The 20391-nt window shown below is 33.4% G+C and overlaps 4 protein-coding genes across 4 annotated transcripts in view; 3 read left to right on the top strand and 1 right to left on the bottom strand.

Annotated features, from left to right (window-relative positions):
* The window catches only part of LOC139528275 (leucine-rich repeat-containing protein 14-like), a 63279-nt gene that overhangs the window by 7855 nt on the left and 35033 nt on the right, over positions 1–20391 (bottom strand). Inside the window, exon 2 of the mRNA XM_071324181.1 lies at positions 3554–3751. Within this exon, the coding sequence (XP_071180282.1) occupies positions 3554–3738 (185 nt within the window). The 5' untranslated portion in view covers positions 3739–3751. The remainder of the gene's footprint in view (positions 1–3553; positions 3752–20391) is intronic.
* Positions 4695–5974, top strand: LOC139526580 (heavy metal-binding protein HIP-like). The gene is made up of 2 exons (XM_071321739.1): positions 4695–5001; positions 5592–5974. The coding sequence occupies exons 1-2, from the start codon at positions 4695–4697 to the stop codon at positions 5972–5974; spliced, it is 690 nt and encodes a 229-aa protein (XP_071177840.1).
* Positions 10154–11333, top strand: LOC139526579 (heavy metal-binding protein HIP-like). Its single transcript, XM_071321738.1, has 2 exons — positions 10154–10418; positions 10939–11333. Exons 1-2 carry the CDS (start codon positions 10154–10156, stop codon positions 11331–11333), a joined length of 660 nt encoding a protein of 219 aa, XP_071177839.1.
* LOC139528288 (complement C1q tumor necrosis factor-related protein 2-like) lies at positions 13428–15199 on the top strand. Its single transcript, XM_071324201.1, has 2 exons — positions 13428–13793; positions 14472–15199. The coding sequence occupies exons 1-2, from the start codon at positions 13535–13537 to the stop codon at positions 14870–14872; spliced, it is 660 nt and encodes a 219-aa protein (XP_071180302.1). The 5' UTR covers positions 13428–13534; the 3' UTR covers positions 14873–15199.

Here is a 20391-nt window from a genome sequence, read left to right as displayed (position 1 = left end):
GTGACTTTTTAATTTGATCTACTCCACTAATTAAAGTCGTTGAAGTAGAATATTTAATGTAGGTTTGTCCACATTTTGGTATATATTAATACATGTTTAGAAATAATGTTGAGCCTGTTCCTAGATGCCTGTTATAGACTTCAATATTTATTGTTTATTGAAAATAAATGGAATCAATTCTTTCAGAAAAGTTTAATTCTATGGAAATGTATCCCCCCTTTTATAAGTTGAAAAGGCTACATAGAGGTCAATATACAGTCTCCAACAGAAAACCAAAAAAGGAAAAATAAAGTGGATTTTGGAGAATTATTAAATGTACATGCATTTGAAATATTTAAGATATATTGTTTCAATTTTTTTAGTTCTAGGTTCCACATAACTACCATTTTAGAAAACGATTTCAATGCTAAGTCTATTAGAGGGATATTTGATTTTCATTGGTTGTAAATATGGAATCTTATTCAGTGGCAAAGGAAATAGACACTGACAAGTCTTAGATAACATTTTATATAGTTTTGAATTTTTCTTCGTCAGTTGACTAAAATTAGATGGAGGTGTGTTCTAATTTCCAACAGAGGAGCAATCAACCTATATCAATATGTGCATGAAGCAAATTGATAGTTGCTAGATACTGAATGATTATATCCACAATAAAGGTTTAACCTGTGCATATATACTTAAAACAAGATAAAAAAGTCATGTCTTTTTCAGGACTTCTGAATCCAATCATGTAGTATGGAATGTTATTGAGATATGGTTTGGGTGGATGGATGGTCATGAAGGACCTGTAGTACAAAGTATATCACTGGATTTAGCTCTTTGTCTAAGTGTATTATTAAAGTACTTTGCTTTGAGCTCAGTTCATTGTTATGCAATTCATTCTTTGTGAAATTAAGATTTGACAGACAACTCTAATGGACAAGGATTTGTCAAAGTAGTATCATCTCTATGTACAATGTAAGTATTCAGGAGATAAAAGCATTCTATTTTGATTTGAACCATACATTTTATAAAAAAAAAGTGGGAACAAATTTACCGGACAATGCTACTCCCACTACTAGCAATATGATGCTAGGTTGTTTTAATACATCTGTATTGCCTGCTGATGACTCGGCCCTGAGTGTAAACGGTCCTTCAATTAGGATGGGAAAAAATTATAAGGCCTATCCAGTCTAAGGGAGCTACCATTTGATTTTTATGGGGGGAGCTAGGATGAAATTTGAAAAAAAAAGGCAGGACAGGATTTTGAGTAAAAAAAAAGGCAGGATGAGTAACTTGGCAAAAAAAAAAGGCAGGATGACAATTGTTGTAAAAAAGTCAGGATAAGCTAAGAAAAAAAGAGGCAGGACCGAATAGACTGAAAAATAAAAAGGCAAGACAGAGATTACAACTAAAAAAAAAAGGCAGGACAAAATTTTTCATCCTAGCCCCCCCCCCCATAAAAATCAAATGGTAGCTCCCTAATCGATTTCTAAAACTATACTTCATTGCACATGTTCAACATTTTTATACAACCACAAAAAATTTGGGGTCGTAAATTGGTATCCTGTCCGAAAGATGGTTTCTGGATAATAACTTTATTATAAGTCAACAGAAATCAACAAAATTATAACACAACGTTTATAACCACAAAAGGAAGCTTGGGATTGATTTTGGGGGTTATGGTCCCTAAGGTTTAGGAATAAGGGGTACAAAGGTGCCCAAAACAAGCTTTAATCTAGTGTCGGTTTAAAAAGTTGTGTATAAGTATTTCAATTGTTCTGAAATTGTACCACAATGTTTAATACCATAAGTAGAAGGTTCGGATATATTGTGTGGGTTATGGGACAAACAGTCTAATAATTACGGACCAAAAACAAACATTTTTGTAAATTCAAGACCCTTAATTGGAGTTTGTCCAGAATGGTTCTTGAATTACCTAATACCAATGCTTTATGAAATCTTCTTTGAAAATTGGAGTTATCTTTCTTTGTTCAGTCAACTTAAATCAATTATACAATATACAATGCAATATTCACTTTATTACCAACTGATAAATTAAAGCAGTCATTAATAACCATTCAGTGATTGCAAGCACTTTCTAGGGTATGCCCTTTTACAAATGGAAAAATTATACATTTTTTTAGTTTCTGATCTCTTAACTGAAGTTTGTCTCCTCTAAATGTTTCTCATTTCAGAAATTAAAAAGAAAATTTCTTTAGATATTTTTGGGATATAGGATTAATATTCAGCAGCATAGTGAATTGCTCCTAACACAAAAGCAAAACAAATATTTAAGTTCATTAGACCACATTCATTCTGTGTCAGAAACCTAAGCTGTGTCATCTATTTAATCACAATTCAAACTCAGAGCTGTTTCCAGCTTGAATGTTGTGTCAATACTAGCCCCAACTGTTCAGGCTTCGACCTCTGCAGTCGTATAAAGCTGGGCTCTGCGGAGCATCTGGTCCATTCATTTGTTTATTTTTCAATTTGTGTGAATTAACATAGTTACAGTAAATGCTAATTACTGCACTTTCATACCACAACAAATATTGTATTGGTACATGTATCACTCAAATGTGTATCCATATAACAAAAAAAATGAAAAGGAATAATTTTGCATTACCTTTTGAATACTATGACTTTTTAGATATGTAGACATATTAAGACTCATTAGTAGATGTTGATAATATTGGCTTAAAATGCTTGAAATTCTATCAGATTACTTTTGGAGCAGTTATGAGTTTTGAAATTAGAAAGATCATATCATATGCAACAAGTGTAGTAAGTTTCAAGTTGATTGGAATTCAGCTTCATCAAAAACTACTTTGACCAAAAACTTTAACCTGAAACTCACACTTCCATTTTCTATGTTCAATGGACCGTGAAATTGGGGTCAAAAGTCTAATTTGGCTTTAAAATTAGAAAGATCATATCATAATGAACATGTGTACTAAGTTTCGAGTTGATTGGACTTCAGCTTCATCAAAAACTACCTTGACCAAAAACTTTAACCTAAAGCGGGACAAACGAACGAACGGACCCACAGACCAGAAAACATAATGCCTATCTACTATTGTAGGTGGGGGCATAAAAAATTTAATAAATAACACTCATAATGCTCAGATTTGGTTGTCATCGTGCAACATAGTTAATAACACCATATAGAAAAAACATAGAACTCATTTTGTCATAAGACACTGTCAAACATCCATACATACTATCCACACTCATCTGTGTCCACACTTGTTATATATTAAAATAATGATCATTAAGGAATATTTCAATATTGGTTAGTGTGCTACAAATTCAATAAATTAAAAATGTCTGAATGTGACAGAGGAAACACGAAACGGAGTATGCAATACCATTTTTATCAATATATCAAAATTTTGTCAATAAGGTTTGATATATAGGGTTCAATATCAATTCTAATTCTGATTTTCTAAAAAGCAATATCATTAGATCAAAAAATGACTAAAATGTTTAACATTTCCGATGACCAGTTCAGCACAAACAAGCATACTATAATAGGTTTAAACTGGATGGTAAGCTATAAAACTTTACGTACCTAGGTGAAAGAATGGGATCGCCTGCAGCATTTCTATGACAGTTCAGATGACCTTCATCGTCTCTATAGAGGTTATAAACAAAGTGTGATTCTGTCAGCCATAACGGGTGTCTGAATTCTGCTTCTTCTATGTTGAAATTTATTGTTTTGTAATCTACGTCATCCATAACATCGGCAATAGCCATTGTGTTGGTTAAACTGGAAAGAAAATACAAAATTATGACTACGATTAAAATGGGGAATGTGTCAAAGAGACCCAAGAGTAGAAAACAGCCGAAGACCACCAATGGATCTTCAACACAGAATAACATAAAATAAATTGCGTAATGAATAATTATATTGTATTTGATACAATACGAACAAAAATCAGGTTACCAAAGGTAAGTTTTTCTTTTTGCAGATTTCCGAACAGAAATGTATTTTTTTTAGTACTTGGAACAAGGGCATCAAAAGTTAGCGCAGGTATCGAACTTATTTCGAAGCAACAACTAGATGTGCCCTGCAGAACACAACAAAATACTTTTGCTATGTGCATTGCATTGCAATAATAAACAAACATGGTAAACATATTTCCGTAGCAAGCACGTTTAATATTTTTTTTCTCAAGACACTTGAAGAATTGGTGCAATAACCTAAATGAATTATATATGAAACGTAGTTTTTTTCTTCAAAATTTCATTTTACCGATATTGCATTCTGTCAAATCAGGGACTATCTATACTATATCCTATGTTAGTATGGATGGTCAAATATTATAATAAATACTAAAGTCGTCCGCTATGCTTCGTCTTAAGCGTTAACGGTATATAATTAAGAGGAATCTTATCCTTAGCATTGTAAAAAGATTTCCGATATGCCATGGTTCTGTTTTATTTTCCATTTATCATGTAGTAACTTAAAGGCAAATATTTCATTTTCTGAAAAGGCTTTCGGAAAAGTGTCCCTCTTGACACATACAAATTGAATATTTTTTAACTAAACGTGAAGTGGCACTAGCTCATATGATGTAATAGCCGTTGAAAATTATCACTCTAATCGTGGGAACTTAATTGTGTCCTCAGTGCATTGCACTATTGTGACTATTAAGTGATAAAAATCAAAGTGAAAATCATTAACAGTTTGAAAAATCTGAATTCACATAATGTTCCTGTCAAACTTTGTCATGAATTTGTTTATTGTGTTTATTTTGATATCTTCTGCCGTAGGACAAAACCAGTCGAATGGAAATTTTTCATTTGACGCGCCACTTATTGGTGAACAAAATCTGCCACTCGTGGCTACTCTTGATTTTTCGAAAATAGACACGGAGCTTAAAAGTTACATTAGCAATACAGTTTACCGAGTCATAGGCGAGAAAGTTAATATTGACACCCAACAAGAAATCGACAACCGCATTAAGGAGGCTCTACCCCAAATAACAGATGCCGTCACAGAAAATATTCAGAGTGGTAAGTTAAATTTATTTTTAATCGAATTAAAACAGACATTGCAATGTACTGTTTAATTCACTCTTCTTCGTGGGATTACAATTTTCATGGATTTTCTGGTAAACAACAAATTTAAATGTCATCGAAAATGCAAGATTTCATCAATCCTCGATAATTGGTACCCACGATAATAAATGAATCCACAGTATCGTGTTTTTCTTACACTATAAATAGCATTGCTACATGCATGACACCTACATATAAAGGTTTTTTGGGTTGTTTTTTTTTAGGTTGAAGTTACTTTAAAGCCTTTTTTTTTTATCATAAACAATCCATAAAATATTTCGCGGTTGATTTCATTACGTTTATAAGATTCTCCATCACATGCATGATATATGGAGAGACCGTTCTAAGTACTGTGCGCATTGGACAGATACAAACACACATTTTCTTCAATACATATACAGAAGAGTGCAACTTTATTTGACGGGGTTACATATTACAATTCTTTATTATTCGCCAATTTTTTTTTATGTATAAATGCAAACTGACGCAAATTTATCATTCTATATAGTAAATATACATTGTCTGACGTACTTTTTATTTTACAGATCTACGGGAAAGTGCATCGTTTACTGCCTCCCTGACAAATTCAATAGTGCCAGCTGACACCATTAGATTTGACAAAGTATGGTTAAACACCGGAAACGCATACGATAAAAATACAGGTGTCTTCACTGCTCCGAGAGGTGGACGATATCAGTTTTCAGCCACTGTAATGTCAAGTGAGAAGCAAGGGACTGTTCATTGCGCGATGAAGAAGAACAACATGACTCATTTAAACATCTTCGGAGGGGAGAATTTTTCCGCTGGTACTGTTAACTGTGTATTAGCTTTACAGAAGGGTGATCACGTAAAAATTGTGTGGACCAATGGACAAGGAGTTTATGGAGGACATTGGTCTGTGTTTTCGGGATACTTCATCGGTGAATAATGTTTGAAAAACTACATAGTTACAAAACTACCTTAGCTCCGAAATATATAAATGAACTAAAATTAAAATTCATACAAGACTAACAAGGCCAGAGGCTCCTGGATTGGGACGGGCGCAAAAATGCGGCAGGGTTAAACATAGCTAAATATATGTATAACCTTTCAATTATAAAAACCTCTGTTCCTATATCCTGCTGATATAATTTACTTATAATTTTGCATTGCATTTGAAAATAATAATGTAGTTTAGGATTTGCTACAAGTTTTGTTTAATTGAAATCGATTTTATATATATCCTTATTGGCCAATCAATTTTTTCACAAATTAAGTTAAGAGGGGGGTAGGGGGTCAGTGAAAAAAATATATGAATTAAGTTTTTTATCCTGCATTGAACTTTTGATGTCGTCCCTTACCGCGAGAACCAACCTTTAAGTTATCTATCAGATCATAGACATAATTTTTTAATGTAACCGTGACGTCATCAACGTTTTTTTCATGATTTATTCCGGCTTAGAATTGAATTTAGAATTAATTTATAAGGAATAACTGTAACATTTGTTCTGTCTATTTGATATAACATCAACTATGTGGTGCACACTCTAACTTGAAGAACCCGCGTACCAAATTTTTGATGTTAGAAGTCAGTTAGAAATTATAGCAGTCATTCCTTAATGCCCGCGTCACACTGCCCCGATTTTCATATGCGATGGACACCCGAATGCGAAAATTGTAAGTTTGTACGAACTTGGTCCCGATCTCGTTAAAATACCAAAAAGTGACCAAAGCATGTACGATGAATAACGAAGTCTATACGATGGTGCCGAAATTATATACGATAGCAAAAGATGGACATACGAAGGTTAACCGAAGACGGGTATTTAAGCATCATATCTCAGCCGAAGCCTACACGATGGATCACGAAGGTCACACGATGGATTACGAAGGCTACACGAGGGATTACGATGATGGCGCGATGGCCATACGATGTCTAAAAGACGTCGTGTACAGCTTACGATGCATTTAAATTATAGGCGGGAAATCGATCTTTTTGTCTAATTCTTATAAAACTTAGTTTCCCCTCGCCTACTACATGTAAGTTGCGTGTAGATAAAATTGTTATGGATACTCTAGAACCAAAATGCTCAAAACTTGGTATGGTGTTACTCGTTAAGAATATCTTAAGCGCTATTGACTTTAAAGTTCAAAGTTCAAGGTCACAGTGGCAGTTGTAAAACAAGGCAATATCACCCTTGTGGACACTCTAAAACCAATATGCTTCAAAAGATTTTAACCACATTTGGTATATTGTTCCTCCTTGTAATGATCTGACTTTTTTTACGTTCAAGGCCAAAGGTTAAGGTCATGCAGATGGACTTGTTTTTTCTCCTTGAAATAGCATAATACACAGGAAATTGGTTGCTTAATTTTTTACCTGCTGGTTCTAAAGACAATATTAAAGGTATTTCCAGTTACTGAATGTTTTGGTTGATTTCTAAAAAAAAAAGTTTATGTATCAAATATGCATATTCAATTTACCATTTTCTGCATGTGTCATATACAAATATAGTGTCCATATTTGTCCCCAATATGTTACATACAAGAGGATGCCACGCTCGGCATTGCCTTGTTTGAACTGTAAAATGTGTGCACTTGTCTGAATAATCACCCATAATTATGCCCATGTTTACTGATCTATCTTAAAGGTAAGGTTATGGGTTCGTTGATCCCTTTTATTCAAAAAGAGCTCTTTCCAGGAGAATATCATAATAATATAGACAAAAGGAAGGATGTGGGGAAAGCAACAAATGCGGCAAAATATGTCATATAGAAAACAAAATGGTTATGGAGTAAACATTCGTGTGACAACAACTCAGATGATACATAAAAAATCAGAATAATGAAGAAAACGTTGGTTTCCCTATATACATTTTGTACGTGTACCTGCAGTGTTGGTGTACGAGGCGCGTTTATGATTTTCATTATGTTACTTGATATGAAAAATTGACAAAACATAATATTTTACTTGTAACAGTAAATCCTGAGCCTGTAATAGCTGATCTTCTTGTTCCATTTGAATTAATAGAAACAACGCTGTCGCCTTTCTTGTTCTCAAAGAAACATATGATATGAGCTCCATGTTTTGTGAACGTCTTTCTTAACTGTCGTATCAGACTGACCAGTGCATATCGCGCATGGCACTTTAAATGTATTGTAGCGCGAAAATTAACTTACATTTAGCTGGATTTATTGCCGTCGTAGTTCCATCTTGTAGCCTTCGTACTTGTATTCGATGGCAACACGACGGGATTGCGAAGTCGTGTTGCCATCGTAAGACCTTCGGGTAGCTTCGTGATTCATTCGTGTAGACATCGTAATATCAAAACTGCCCGATGGAAACGATGGAAACACGAATGCAATACGATGTTCAAAGATGCATTCCCGGTGACATTACGATGGTGAGGATAGTGATACGAACTCAATACGAACCCTCAACATCGGACGCACCTTCGGGGATTTTTTAACATGTTAAAAAATTTAGAACCCTTCCCGAATTTGTCCCCGAAGGCTAGAAAAAGTGGCCGATAGTTAAAGATGGTTAAAGATGGCACTACGAATAGCCCGATCTGGATACGATCAGTCCCGATTTTGAAAATTTCCATAATCGTGTTGCCATCGGCGTAAAAATCGGGACAGTGTGACGCGGGCATAAAGGTTATACTTTTTCAGACGGGTTATGACGATTTTACACTAAATGTGTAAAATTCAGTAGTCTCGGAGAACTTGATTTATTGATTAGTTGTTAAGTAATGGACTTAAACAAGCTGTAAGTAACTGTGAGTACACTCAGATCGGTACTGTCTGTCTTTATCCTCATGTTAGTAGCTGTTGTGCCTCATGCCGATCTGGTGAGTCAAAACATTTGCAATTGATATTTGCAGTTATCTGTTACACCATTGTTTCAGTTTAGGGGAGGGTTAAGTTCGCACAAACATGTTTACTCCCTCCTCTTTCTGTGTGTACCTGTCCCAAGTAAGGAGTCTGTGATTCGATTGGTTGTCGTTGATTGCTTTCAAATATATCTGGTCTAGCCAAAGTTGACGTTAAATGCTTTTGGATAGTATGTCAGGGTCTATTTTGATCATATAAATCCTGAGGTTCTGGCATATTTATGCATTGCCGGCTGACACATATTTAGATTTGAGCATTCCCAATGAAATTAAATTTTAAAAAAACTCGCTTCGGACGCACAACATTTATAAAGTGTGTATTTTATTAACTACCACAAGGTCGATACCGTTGCTAGTAAATTGTTAGTCCCCGATGGTATTATCAGCTCAGTAGTCAGTGCCTCGGTAAGGACATGGTTTATAACTTATTCTTTTCGTGCTCCTAAATATAGAAATTATTGAGAAACTATATAAGGTTTCAATGATATTCATATTAGTACACCTCATTACCATGGCCCCACATTTTTTGAACAGTTTACTTGTTTTGATTTTCCACATTTGCATTATACTATCACAATTACAAAAAGCGAGGCATATCTCAGTATCAACAGTATATTTAACGAATAATGTAACTTTTGTTGTGTCAGTAACAACCACGCGAATTTTAGAGTATAAGAAACAGTAAACTAGGGCCTTTGACCCATACAAAATACGTTTTTCAAAAACGTATATCATTAATCTATACGATTATTGGAAGACTGACTTAGTATATCTTTTGTTTACTCAAATGCTGTACGTATATTATTTTTTTTTGTTATTTGTACCACAGTCTGTATCATCATCATTATCATTAGAACTTTTTCTTATTGTTTATTTATTGGTAATTTGGTTTACAGTATTTACGTTACGCTCATATAACAAGTTACATTTAGCTGCTTTCTGGAATAGTTTCAATACAACATCCTATAAGCTCCAAAAGGATGATTTCCACACTTATATGTCTGGAAATACCTACTGACGATTTTTCCATTAATAATACCAAGGATAGAAGAAAACAATTGTGGTTTTTTTTTATCATGAACAAAAGAGAAATTATACCAAATAACTTACCAAAACTTCCCCTTAAAACGTTTGAAAGCTCCCACTGTAACCTCTCCACATGTTAATATTCTCTGTCATCATAACAAAGAATCATACGTATACAAAAAGGAATATCGGCTGGACCTGTGACAATGGCAAAGTATCTGACGTCTTCATATTTTGAATTATTGAGTATATTGTTGATATGGATTCTGGGATACACCAGTGGACATGAGGTGGACAACTCCACCGTGCAAATACCTCTCTTGGATATTCAGCATGTGCCGTTGGTAGCCTTGTTCGACACGACAAATCTCAACAAAGTCTTAACGACGTATATCAATTCAACTGTAGAAAAGGCAACAGAAGACAAAATTTCCAATATGAAAAATGATCTTTTGAAAGATATCAACAAAGGTAAGTCTCTAACTTAGAATACATACTAATGGTTACAAACTAAAACCGAGGGAAACACATCAAATATAGGAGGAAAACAACGAAACAACAGAAACGCTTCAGTTAAAACAAACAACCAAAACGACACAGAAACGAACTATAAGTTGACAACTTTTATTTTAAGTGCCATCTTATAAGTGCCAATGAGACAACTCTCCCTCCTAGTCACAATTTGTAAAAGTAAACAGGCGCTTTTGTTTTTATACTTATCCATTACTGCAGTATTTGAAAACTTCGACATTCCCCTTCTTGAGTAGAAGAAATATCATCTCCAATGGGGTATTGTGTTAGAATCTGTATATGTTATTAACTGCTTCCGTACGCAATTATTCTATAATAATAATAATGAATAATGCTTTATTTCTGTTTGTCACTAAAATTTTGCAAAACAAAACAACACGTTATAAATGCATGCGTCCGTAAAGAGTCCGATGCAAATAATGAATCAAAGCTCAAACATAATGTAAAATATATATTACAGACCTCGCAAGGACAGACGAAAGACCGGCCTTTTCAGCATCAAGGACTTCGTCAAAATCACTCGGACTGAACGAAGTTCTAACATTTGATAAAGTATGGTTAAATATTGGGAACGGATACGAGCCTACAACTGGTGTGTTTACAGTTCCAAAAGATGGGATATACTTTATATCGAATACTGTAATGTCAACAAAAGGAAAATTCCTACACTGTCACCTATGGAGGAACAATGAGTCAAATGTTGGATCTTTCGGAACAGATTATTCATCCGGAACACTGAATACCGTGATGGCATTGCGAAAGGGAGATAAAATCTATATAAAGCATGATGTATATAATAACGAGTCTATATATGGAGGTCATTGGTCTATGTTTTCTGGATATCTTATAAATTGACATGGATGTTAATACACGGTCTTCTATGATGGGGTTTAGTTTAAAATTTGACCAGTGAATGGGGAATATATTGTAGTGGAATTGATTTAAGTAATTGAAATTACGAATTAAATGTGTTTGTGCTTGATTATCTTGCACTGTTTTGCTCTGTATGTAAATAAAATGCAGTTTTAACCAATCCTTGATATAATATACATTTGAGAATCAAATAGGAAACTATTGACATTTCGAAGTGAAGTTACATCCTACACATATTCTCCAACTATAATAATAATAAATGATAATAATGTATCAATCACACAACTTGCGTTCACGAAGAAGTGAGCAGAATCGTGAACAAAATGAAAAAGTATAACAAAAATACCAAACTCCAAGGTTAATTAAGAAAAGAAAGGAAGTAACTCCAAGGTAAATTAAGAAAAGAAGGGAAGTAACTCCAAGGTAAATTAAGAAAAGAAGGGAAGTAACTCCAAGGTAAATTAAGAAAAGAAGGGAAGTAACTCCAAGGTAAATTAAGAAAAGGAGGGAAGTCCATAGAAACTGAAAAAATCAAACCTTAGACTTTATCAACATAGAAAACAACTGTCCTATACTAGTCCAAATAATTATGACGTCTTGAAAGCTATTATATTTTTTTTCTTTGACGCGTTGAAGTAAGGCGTCAAAGAAAAAATTATAATAGCCTTTCAAGATGTCATAATTATTTGGACTAGTCCTATACCTGACTTGGTACAGACATTTTTCGAAATTATAGCTATCTAAACCTTTCAATTGTATGGCAGTTGTTCATAGTTCGTTATATTGACATGATAGGTTGAGAAACCCATACAGACATAATAGGTTAAAATGACAATAATTGTGATCTCACAGCCAAAACTGTGTAAACATAAACCACATACATTCAACACAACTTACTTAACTGTGTACACATAAACCACAGACATTCAACACAACTTACTTAACTGTGTACACATAAACCACAGACATTCAACACAACTTACTTAACTGTGTACACATAAACCACATACATTCAACACAACTTACTTAACTGTGTACACATAAACCACAGACATTCAACACAACTTACTTAACTGTGTACACATAAACCACAGACATTCAACACAACTTACTTAACTGTGTACACATAAACCACATACATTCAACACAATTTACTACAAAAGGCCAACAAACATACAAATAAATCTAACAACGACGGTAACGAGAAATATGTTATTAATTTTCGAAAAGACACCAGCAAAAAATTGTTTGTAGTTGATAGTACAAACCGTATATAATATATATACGATGTCGATAAAGTACAAGTTAAGTAAAAAAGTATAAACAAAATGGAATAAACACTAAAAAAAAACCTCTTGCGTCCAAATTGCACATCAGGACCGACTACAACAGAAACGCCTAAAATCAAAAACCCAATAGTGCGATGCATGAATACCTTTTCATGTCAAAAGACGTACGACAAAAAAAACAACAACATAAAACCACGAAAAAATAAAGGAAAACTGTAAAAAAAAAAGTTCCCCAACTTTAGCACCAAGTATCTTGTATTATTTGTGAAATATTTTTGATTCTTTCTGATGAACTCTTTGAGAAAGTGGATGCAACGATTGTTGATAAAACGCTGGTTCGTTATTTTTTTCCTCGGACACCAATGACGTTTTACCAAGTCTTAGTAGTAGCTGCAAGGTCTTGAATATCGTATAGGTCGAGAAATGAATACTCTTTTCGCGGTCACTGAAATCTCTATCTTATATTTGGTTTAACAGATACGATAAAACGAACACCTTCTATGACTGTCACAAACCGATTTTGTACATTGAACACTAACAAATCCAATATCAATTTCATTTTGCATTTACATGATTGTATTCTCTTTCAGTTGTTCTTGCAGATATTGGCTTATTATGGGCCGCGTACAAACGATGACGTGCATTATGTTTTCTCTGTATGTCTTGCGTGGCTTGGGGTATCAGGATACAAAAGAAAATACGAAAACAAAGATCGCCATTCAAAATCAGTTTTTGACCTCACCATTTTGTGATACTTAACCTTCTTCCTTCCTGTAACATATATATGATCATCAATAAACTTTACAAATTAAAAGAAATTTGTCTCAAAAGAAGCACATAAGCGGGACTGTCTAAAATAAACAATCTTCTTATTTATATTGATATAAAGTTAAAATGAAGCAAAGAGAGTTGCATCTTATTTTTATCTTCATGCTAATGAGTTGCGTTCAGTTAATGGCGTCACAGGAGACTAGACAAAACTCTACAGTAGAAGTACCCCTTCTGAACAACCAGCAGATGCCTTTACTAGCTCTTTTTGACACTACAAAATTAAACCAAGTGCTGAAGGACTATATTATAAAGACGGTTGAGGAGGCTACTGACCAGAGAATTCCAATGATAAAAAATGCGGTCATCGAAGATATCGGATATGGTAAGTAAAAAGATACATTGTCAGTAGACTTTTTGTTATACCATTGCAAATCATCATCCACAAAATGCAATCAAACATTTTATCCATCTGTGAAAACCAAACAATTTTTAAAGTTTGAATCAAAGAATTTAAACTATACCCTTATAGAGAAGTGTTTTTTTAGGAAGTTGTAATGTTTATAATGTGTCAGTGCTTTACATCGACGGATTCCAAGACATATGGTTTGTTATTTGAAAAACCATATCAAAGTAAACGACGCAGGTATTTAATTAACATTAGGGCTCAGAATAAAAGTAAAATTTGTATTTGTAATGAATACATATTTGTCGCTGGAAGCAACAGTATCTGCATTTGTTTTTATCTAATTTTACAACCGTCTGTAGATGTTTGAGTCAAAGGAAAAATCCCTTTTTTTAACATTGTAAAATGTCAAAATTTGCACTTATTAACACTTCAGCAACATTGGCAATTCAACTATTTTTTTCGAAAAACTATCCAGTATCGGAACACTTTAATATTAATATATGTATAAAATACAGGGCTTTATGGAGACACAACGTTGTTATTTTTGTGGGAGTTTTTTTTTTAAAGTATAGTTAATAAACAGTTATTAACGCATTGATATAACGTCTTATTCAAGACTATTCTTACAACGTCTTTTATTTAATAATTTCATAGAACCTGGCCGAAACCAAGAAAGACCCGCATTTACAGCATCGTTGACGTCATCTATAACTCTCCAACCCAATGAAGTACTGAAATTTGACAAAGTCTGGCTGAATATTGGCAATGTGTATGATCCTTCTACAGGCGTGTTTACGGTTCCAAGAAACGGATTGTACTTCGTTTCAAGTACTGTAATGGCCAGTAGAGGATTACATTTACACTGTCATCTCTGGAAGAACAACCAATCAGATGTGGGAATATTTGGAACTGATTATTCTACGGGAACTCTAAACACTGTAATGGCATTGAAGAAAGGCGACAGAATCTATGCTAAACATGACCATAACAAAGACGGTGAACAATTATACGGAAATCACTGGAGCATGTTTTCTGCATATCTAATAAGTGAGTAATGAAATTGTTGAACAATTGAATCTTTACAAGCTGTGTCTAAATAAACATCTCCAGTGTTTTTCGATGCATTATTATAAGGAACAATCTTGATTGATTGACTGATTGGTACTTTCCTAACGTTCAGGGCTAAATATTCTACGTATATTCTGGAAAAAACGCATATTTTTTGTTGTTGATATAATTGGAAGGTTCAGTAGTAAAGAAGGTCGACCGTGATGATAGGCGGGAAATAATACTACTTCTGAAAAATGAAGTATTTACGATAAGGAAAGAAAGAAGAAGGTCTAATAATGCGATTTTTTTTTGCCCCGTGAATTTGATAATAAAATTTTTTGATAGTCAACAGTACAATGTGAGTATCATTTCCAGACCGAGACATTTTTAATTTGAGCCAAGACTTTACCAAGACAATATTTGCTAACAAATGTCTTGTACAAAGATGCTTACGTAGATGGATAATATCTTCGCTCGCTACTTATCCTCAATTTGTTTTGCGTTTTAGTTAAATCAAAACAGTTTTATAAAAGGTTGTGCCAGATCCCATCACCCTATTTATTCATCAATATAATTAATACAATTGTGAAACGTTAATTGAATAATACTATTTTCCAAACTTCAAGGGCCATGTAAAGCCTCATAGCATGCTTCCTACTTTTGTCTCACAACAGGGAGCATAAGGACTAAGAGTTGTTGTTGCAAGAGCTCATAACGATCAAAAGCGTGGCGTTCACCAAATCAGGCCCTCTCTCCCACTGGACACACTTGTGTACAAAATTATGATAGATATAAAAAGATGTGTTATGAGTGTCAAAGAGACAACTCTCAATCCAAGTCACAATTTGTGAATGTTAACCATTATAGGTCAAAGTACGGCCTTCAACATTCTCATTAATATAATAGATATAGAAGATGTGGTGTGAGTGCCAAGGAGACAACTCTCCATCCAAGTAACAATTTATAAAAGTAAACCATTATCGGCCAATGTACGGCCTGCAACTCGGAGCCTTGGCTCACACCGAACAACAAGCTATAAAGGGCCCCAAAATTACTTGTGTAAAACTATTCAAACGGGAAAACCAACGGTCTAATCTACATAAAAAAACGAGGAACGAGAAACACGTATTACAAGCCTGGAATTTTATATTTTAATATCAAACTGTGTGAAGGATTACAATCTATACACTTCCTGGTTTGATGTCCACAAGACATATTTGTTATCGGATAGTATGTTTTCTCCTTTTTAGATTAAAATCACAAGAAACCGGATATTTACGATTAGGTCTAGTAAAAACTTTCAAACAATACTTAAAGTTGATTTTATAACCAAGGTTATTCTCACTTATACAGCGTACCAGTCATACACATCGTCAACAGGAAACACTAATACGTCAGATCCTTTAGTAGATTATGTAATGTAAATGATCTTTATAACTCCTTATGAATTCATTTCAAGTCGACAAATAAGATACACTTATATCGTGCGTAACTCCCAATAACAGAACTGAAACTTAACATATATTTTTACTTTTTAACATATAACTGACTTTGGCGAAAATCAAAACACAAAACTTTTTTTACAAGAAAATACTTTTAATCAGTGCAAGGAGAGACTGTTGTGTCTGTCCAGAGACAGGAGCCTGTAGTCTGTTGTTTTTCGTTGGTTCATGTCTGTAATATTTGTTTTTCATAATTGTTTTGTTATAAATCAAGCCCATAGTTTCCGCAATTGAATTGTTTCATATTTCTTAGGTCGGGGCTTTTTATAGCCGACTATAAAGTATGGGTTTTTCTCATTGTTGAAGGTCGTACACTTGCCAATAATTGCTTACATCCACTTAATTTGAACTTTGGTGGATCGTTATCTCGTTGGCAATTTTACCCCATCTCCTTATTCTTATATACATATGGAAAAAGTATTGCAATAAAATTGAGAATGGAAATGGGGAATGTGTCAAAGAGACAACAACCCGACCAAATAAAAAAAAAAAACGAATTGAAATTAAAATTAAAAAAAACACTCTGTATTTTTGTGATATAATTTGTTGAAATAGAACAAGTTAAACATTATTTAAATATCACCTGAGTTTAATCAATAAATATCGACTCGATAAGTTCTTATCTGCACATGCATAAAAAACTACTGTACCCGTAAACAATAAAACAGATGTTTTATCCTCATTGTTTTCAACACCTTAAATAACCAAGTTTATAAAGTTATGTGATTGAAACCTTGTAATGGGTCCTCCACAACTCTTAACTGCAGCAAGATGGCAGATTATCAGCATGAGAAAAGCAGGTATGTCGCTGTGACAATTGCACGTATTGTTGGTCATTACCATTCCACTATAAGTCGTGTTGAGAATAAAAATCAGGCAACAAACGATGTTAAAGACCTTCCGAGCTCAAGAAGACCCCCTATAACATCTGCTAGGAAAAGTATAATGAAGGTTGGTCAGAAGGAAACCCATTGCAAACAATACAATCCTTAAAAGAGAGTGGTTGCCATACAGGAGACTTTAAACAAGAATTGGTTATCGTGCGATAAGACCATTTCGGGGACCTTTGCTTACGATTTTAACTCTGTACAGTTGTTGCAAACATCACATAATTTTAGTTGTTTTTGTTCCTGTAAATTCACAAAAGTTATTGTTTATTTTTATCTTGGCGAGTACTGGTTGACACACGCGCACAGTATATCTGCGTTATTGAAATTTGGACTGCAGATTAACCACATAAAAGATCTTCCTTGGTCCGATCGTAGCCCGGATTTGAACCATATCGAGCATATATGGGACACTATTTGGCGTAAAATGCGCGAAAGGACACCCCCAGTTTAAACACGTCATGAAATAAACAATGCCCTTCATCAGGAATGGTTGCGGTTACCTCAGCAACAAATTAGTCGGTTGGTGACAGGAATCAAAAGACGTTAAGAGGCGGTTATCCGTTTGAATGGAGGCTGCACCAAGTACTTATTCTTTGGTGTATAACGATCAACAATTATGTCAACAATCATCTAAAGATTAATTTTGAATGTCTGACATTGTAAAGTTCGACTACAGTAAAAGTTGTAAAATGCATTTTTTTTGTACAAAAAAATACTTCATTTTATTATCAAAATTGTGGTTAGATAAAACTTTTTTTTCATACATTTTTTTATTCGTTTTAATGCCAATGTTATCATTAACTATGTTTCAATATTTATCCAAAATAAGAGGCTGATTTTTCAAGGTTTAAAAATTCAAGGTGTTGCAATACTCCTTTCCATGTGTATATATATATATGTGAATTGACTGGATAATTTCACACCTTTTAATGGAAAGGAATCAATGCAGTTCCTTAATTAATGCTATAATATTATTATCACAATATACATTTTTTATTGGAAATCACATTTTCCACTTATTTCAAAGAAAATAACCAGCAACCTGATTTTTTTCGGTTTGGTCTAGTAATTTTTAGCTACAAAATATGTTGTATAAACATGAAGTATTCTCTTTTCTACCAAGTGCATCATCAGAATGAAACACTTACATCAAATCTTCTTTCGTAAAGTATGCGATTTCAATTATCTTAAGTGTAATACTTCAATTTAAAAACTTCTTATGAATTCATTTCTTTAACCCTCATGCTGCCAAAGGGACATTTATGGCTTCTACACACAAATCTTGTTGATTGTGTAGAACGTCAAAGGTCCATTGTAACGTCACAATTGTCAGGGGCACTGACAACGTCAAAATATGGCGTCAAAAGGGCGATTTTGGCGGGAATGAAGCAAACTGAATAAAATGCTTTAAAAGTATACTTTAAACGGATGTCAAGAAATGATACAGGATCATAAGCTTGTTAGTACTATAATACAAACTTATTTAACGTGTTTACTAATTATCTAGTTCGTCATTTTCATGTAAAATGTTACATTCTTTCGAGAAATTTGTTTTACGTTTTTTTTTCGTACATCTATCAATCAGAATAACTCATATAAATCAAAAATCTTATCCCTGATAAATAATCATAAAAAAGGTAACTGTTATACTTGATTACGTTAAATATTAATATTCATTCACAATACACCATACACGCTTTATTTAAAAGAACTGGATAATTTATTTAGGGCTCAAATACCACGATTAAAATCTCAGCTAGGATTTTTTTTTTGTAAAAGTACACACATGTTAACCGATGTACTTGTATTGCCATACGATATTTCAATACATTTTAAACCTGTTTCATCATGGAAGCCATGCCTTAAAAATGTTCATTTTCGTTCGAAATGGGGATGTTAAATTAGTAGTAGACACAATGATTTCTATTCCTATCATAGATATCCTTTCCCAGTGGCAACCTCTTTTTTTCTGGCATTCACCACAGATCTTTTACTTTGTCACCCCCAGTAGGACTCATTGAGCAATAGATTTATTGTATATTGAATTTCAGACGTCCTAATATTGCATGAAATATTAGCCACTGAACGTTGAGAAGAGAATAATTTATCAATTAACAGATTGAAAGATATTGCGTGTATGTCAAATACAGTGTGTACTTTATCATAGTAACTGAAAATGATTTATTATTGATTCAGGTTCACTTGTAGACAATAGAAATGCATTTTAGAGAATTTCTTTCCTCGTTTTTACTATGTTTTTTTTAATTCGTATTCTCCAAAATTTTGAGTAATAAGTGGTCAACAAAATTAAAATAATCATGATTAAAAAATAAGCAAAATGAATATGGATAATAATTGTTATATAAAAAATATGTCCTCGCCTACCGAAACAAGGATTGAAATCATGATAATTTTAATCTGACACGTTTGATACCTTACAACAAGAAGTAGTTCATAGAACAGCTGCTCGGAGATTTTATTTATTTTTATGAATTTGTACACGCTTTGTTTTTATTTTCATTTTCATTGAGTGCCGTTGTTTTGCCGTTTATATAATGATTTGAGAGATTTTTTTACAGTATTTATACCAATTACCTAATAAAAAACCGAGAATAAATATTTTACTATTTTATAGGTGGTTAAGAATCATTTATGCATTTCACTTGATAAAGATAAAACAAAGTCTGCTAGTATAGCAATTGGTATATTATTTTCACTTTATTTTAAGACAAGAAAGATAAAAAAAATATATATTCCAAGGTTAAAAGTTGTATTTGTAAATAATCTTGTATTAAAAACATCGTTTATGACAATCTTAGAGCATATTTAACTTCCGTAAAATTACTTATACATCGTTTTCATAATTACGGCTACATTGACGCGGGAAAAATTATTGACGGCGGGAAAGCGCAGTTCTACAGATAGGCACAAGTTTTGCAACGTCACAGATAAGAAACGTCAAAATGCTTTTGGCGCGACAAAGCAAGAAAAAAACTCGGCAGCAAGAGGGTTAAGACGACAAAATATTTATATACTTGTAACATTAGTACTTGCCAATACGGAACTGAAATATATTTAGTAAACAATTCATTATAGATGTAGCTTATTTTGACAAAACTTAACCATACTGGC

This window comes from Mytilus edulis, chromosome 6, assembly GCF_963676685.1.
Source record: "Mytilus edulis chromosome 6, xbMytEdul2.2, whole genome shotgun sequence".
Taxonomy (NCBI): domain Eukaryota; kingdom Metazoa; phylum Mollusca; class Bivalvia; order Mytilida; family Mytilidae; genus Mytilus; species Mytilus edulis.
The sequence above is the reverse complement of the archived record's forward strand: the minus strand, read 5'-3'. Positions and strand labels throughout refer to the sequence as shown.

Coding starts and splice junctions, on each gene's coding strand:
- LOC139526580 (XM_071321739.1), top strand. CDS start 4,695: ATGTTCCTGTCAAACTTTGTCATGAATTTGTTTATTGTGTTTATTTTG. Junction 5,002..5,591: donor CACAGAAAATATTCAGAGTG/GTAAGTTAAATT, acceptor TTTATTTTACAG/ATCTACGGGAAAGTGCATCG.
- LOC139526579 (XM_071321738.1), top strand. CDS start 10,154: ATGGCAAAGTATCTGACGTCTTCATATTTTGAATTATTGAGTATATTG. Junction 10,419..10,938: donor TTTGAAAGATATCAACAAAG/GTAAGTCTCTAA, acceptor TATATATTACAG/ACCTCGCAAGGACAGACGAA.
- LOC139528288 (XM_071324201.1), top strand. CDS start 13,535: ATGAAGCAAAGAGAGTTGCATCTTATTTTTATCTTCATGCTAATGAGT. Junction 13,794..14,471: donor CATCGAAGATATCGGATATG/GTAAGTAAAAAG, acceptor ATAATTTCATAG/AACCTGGCCGAAACCAAGAA.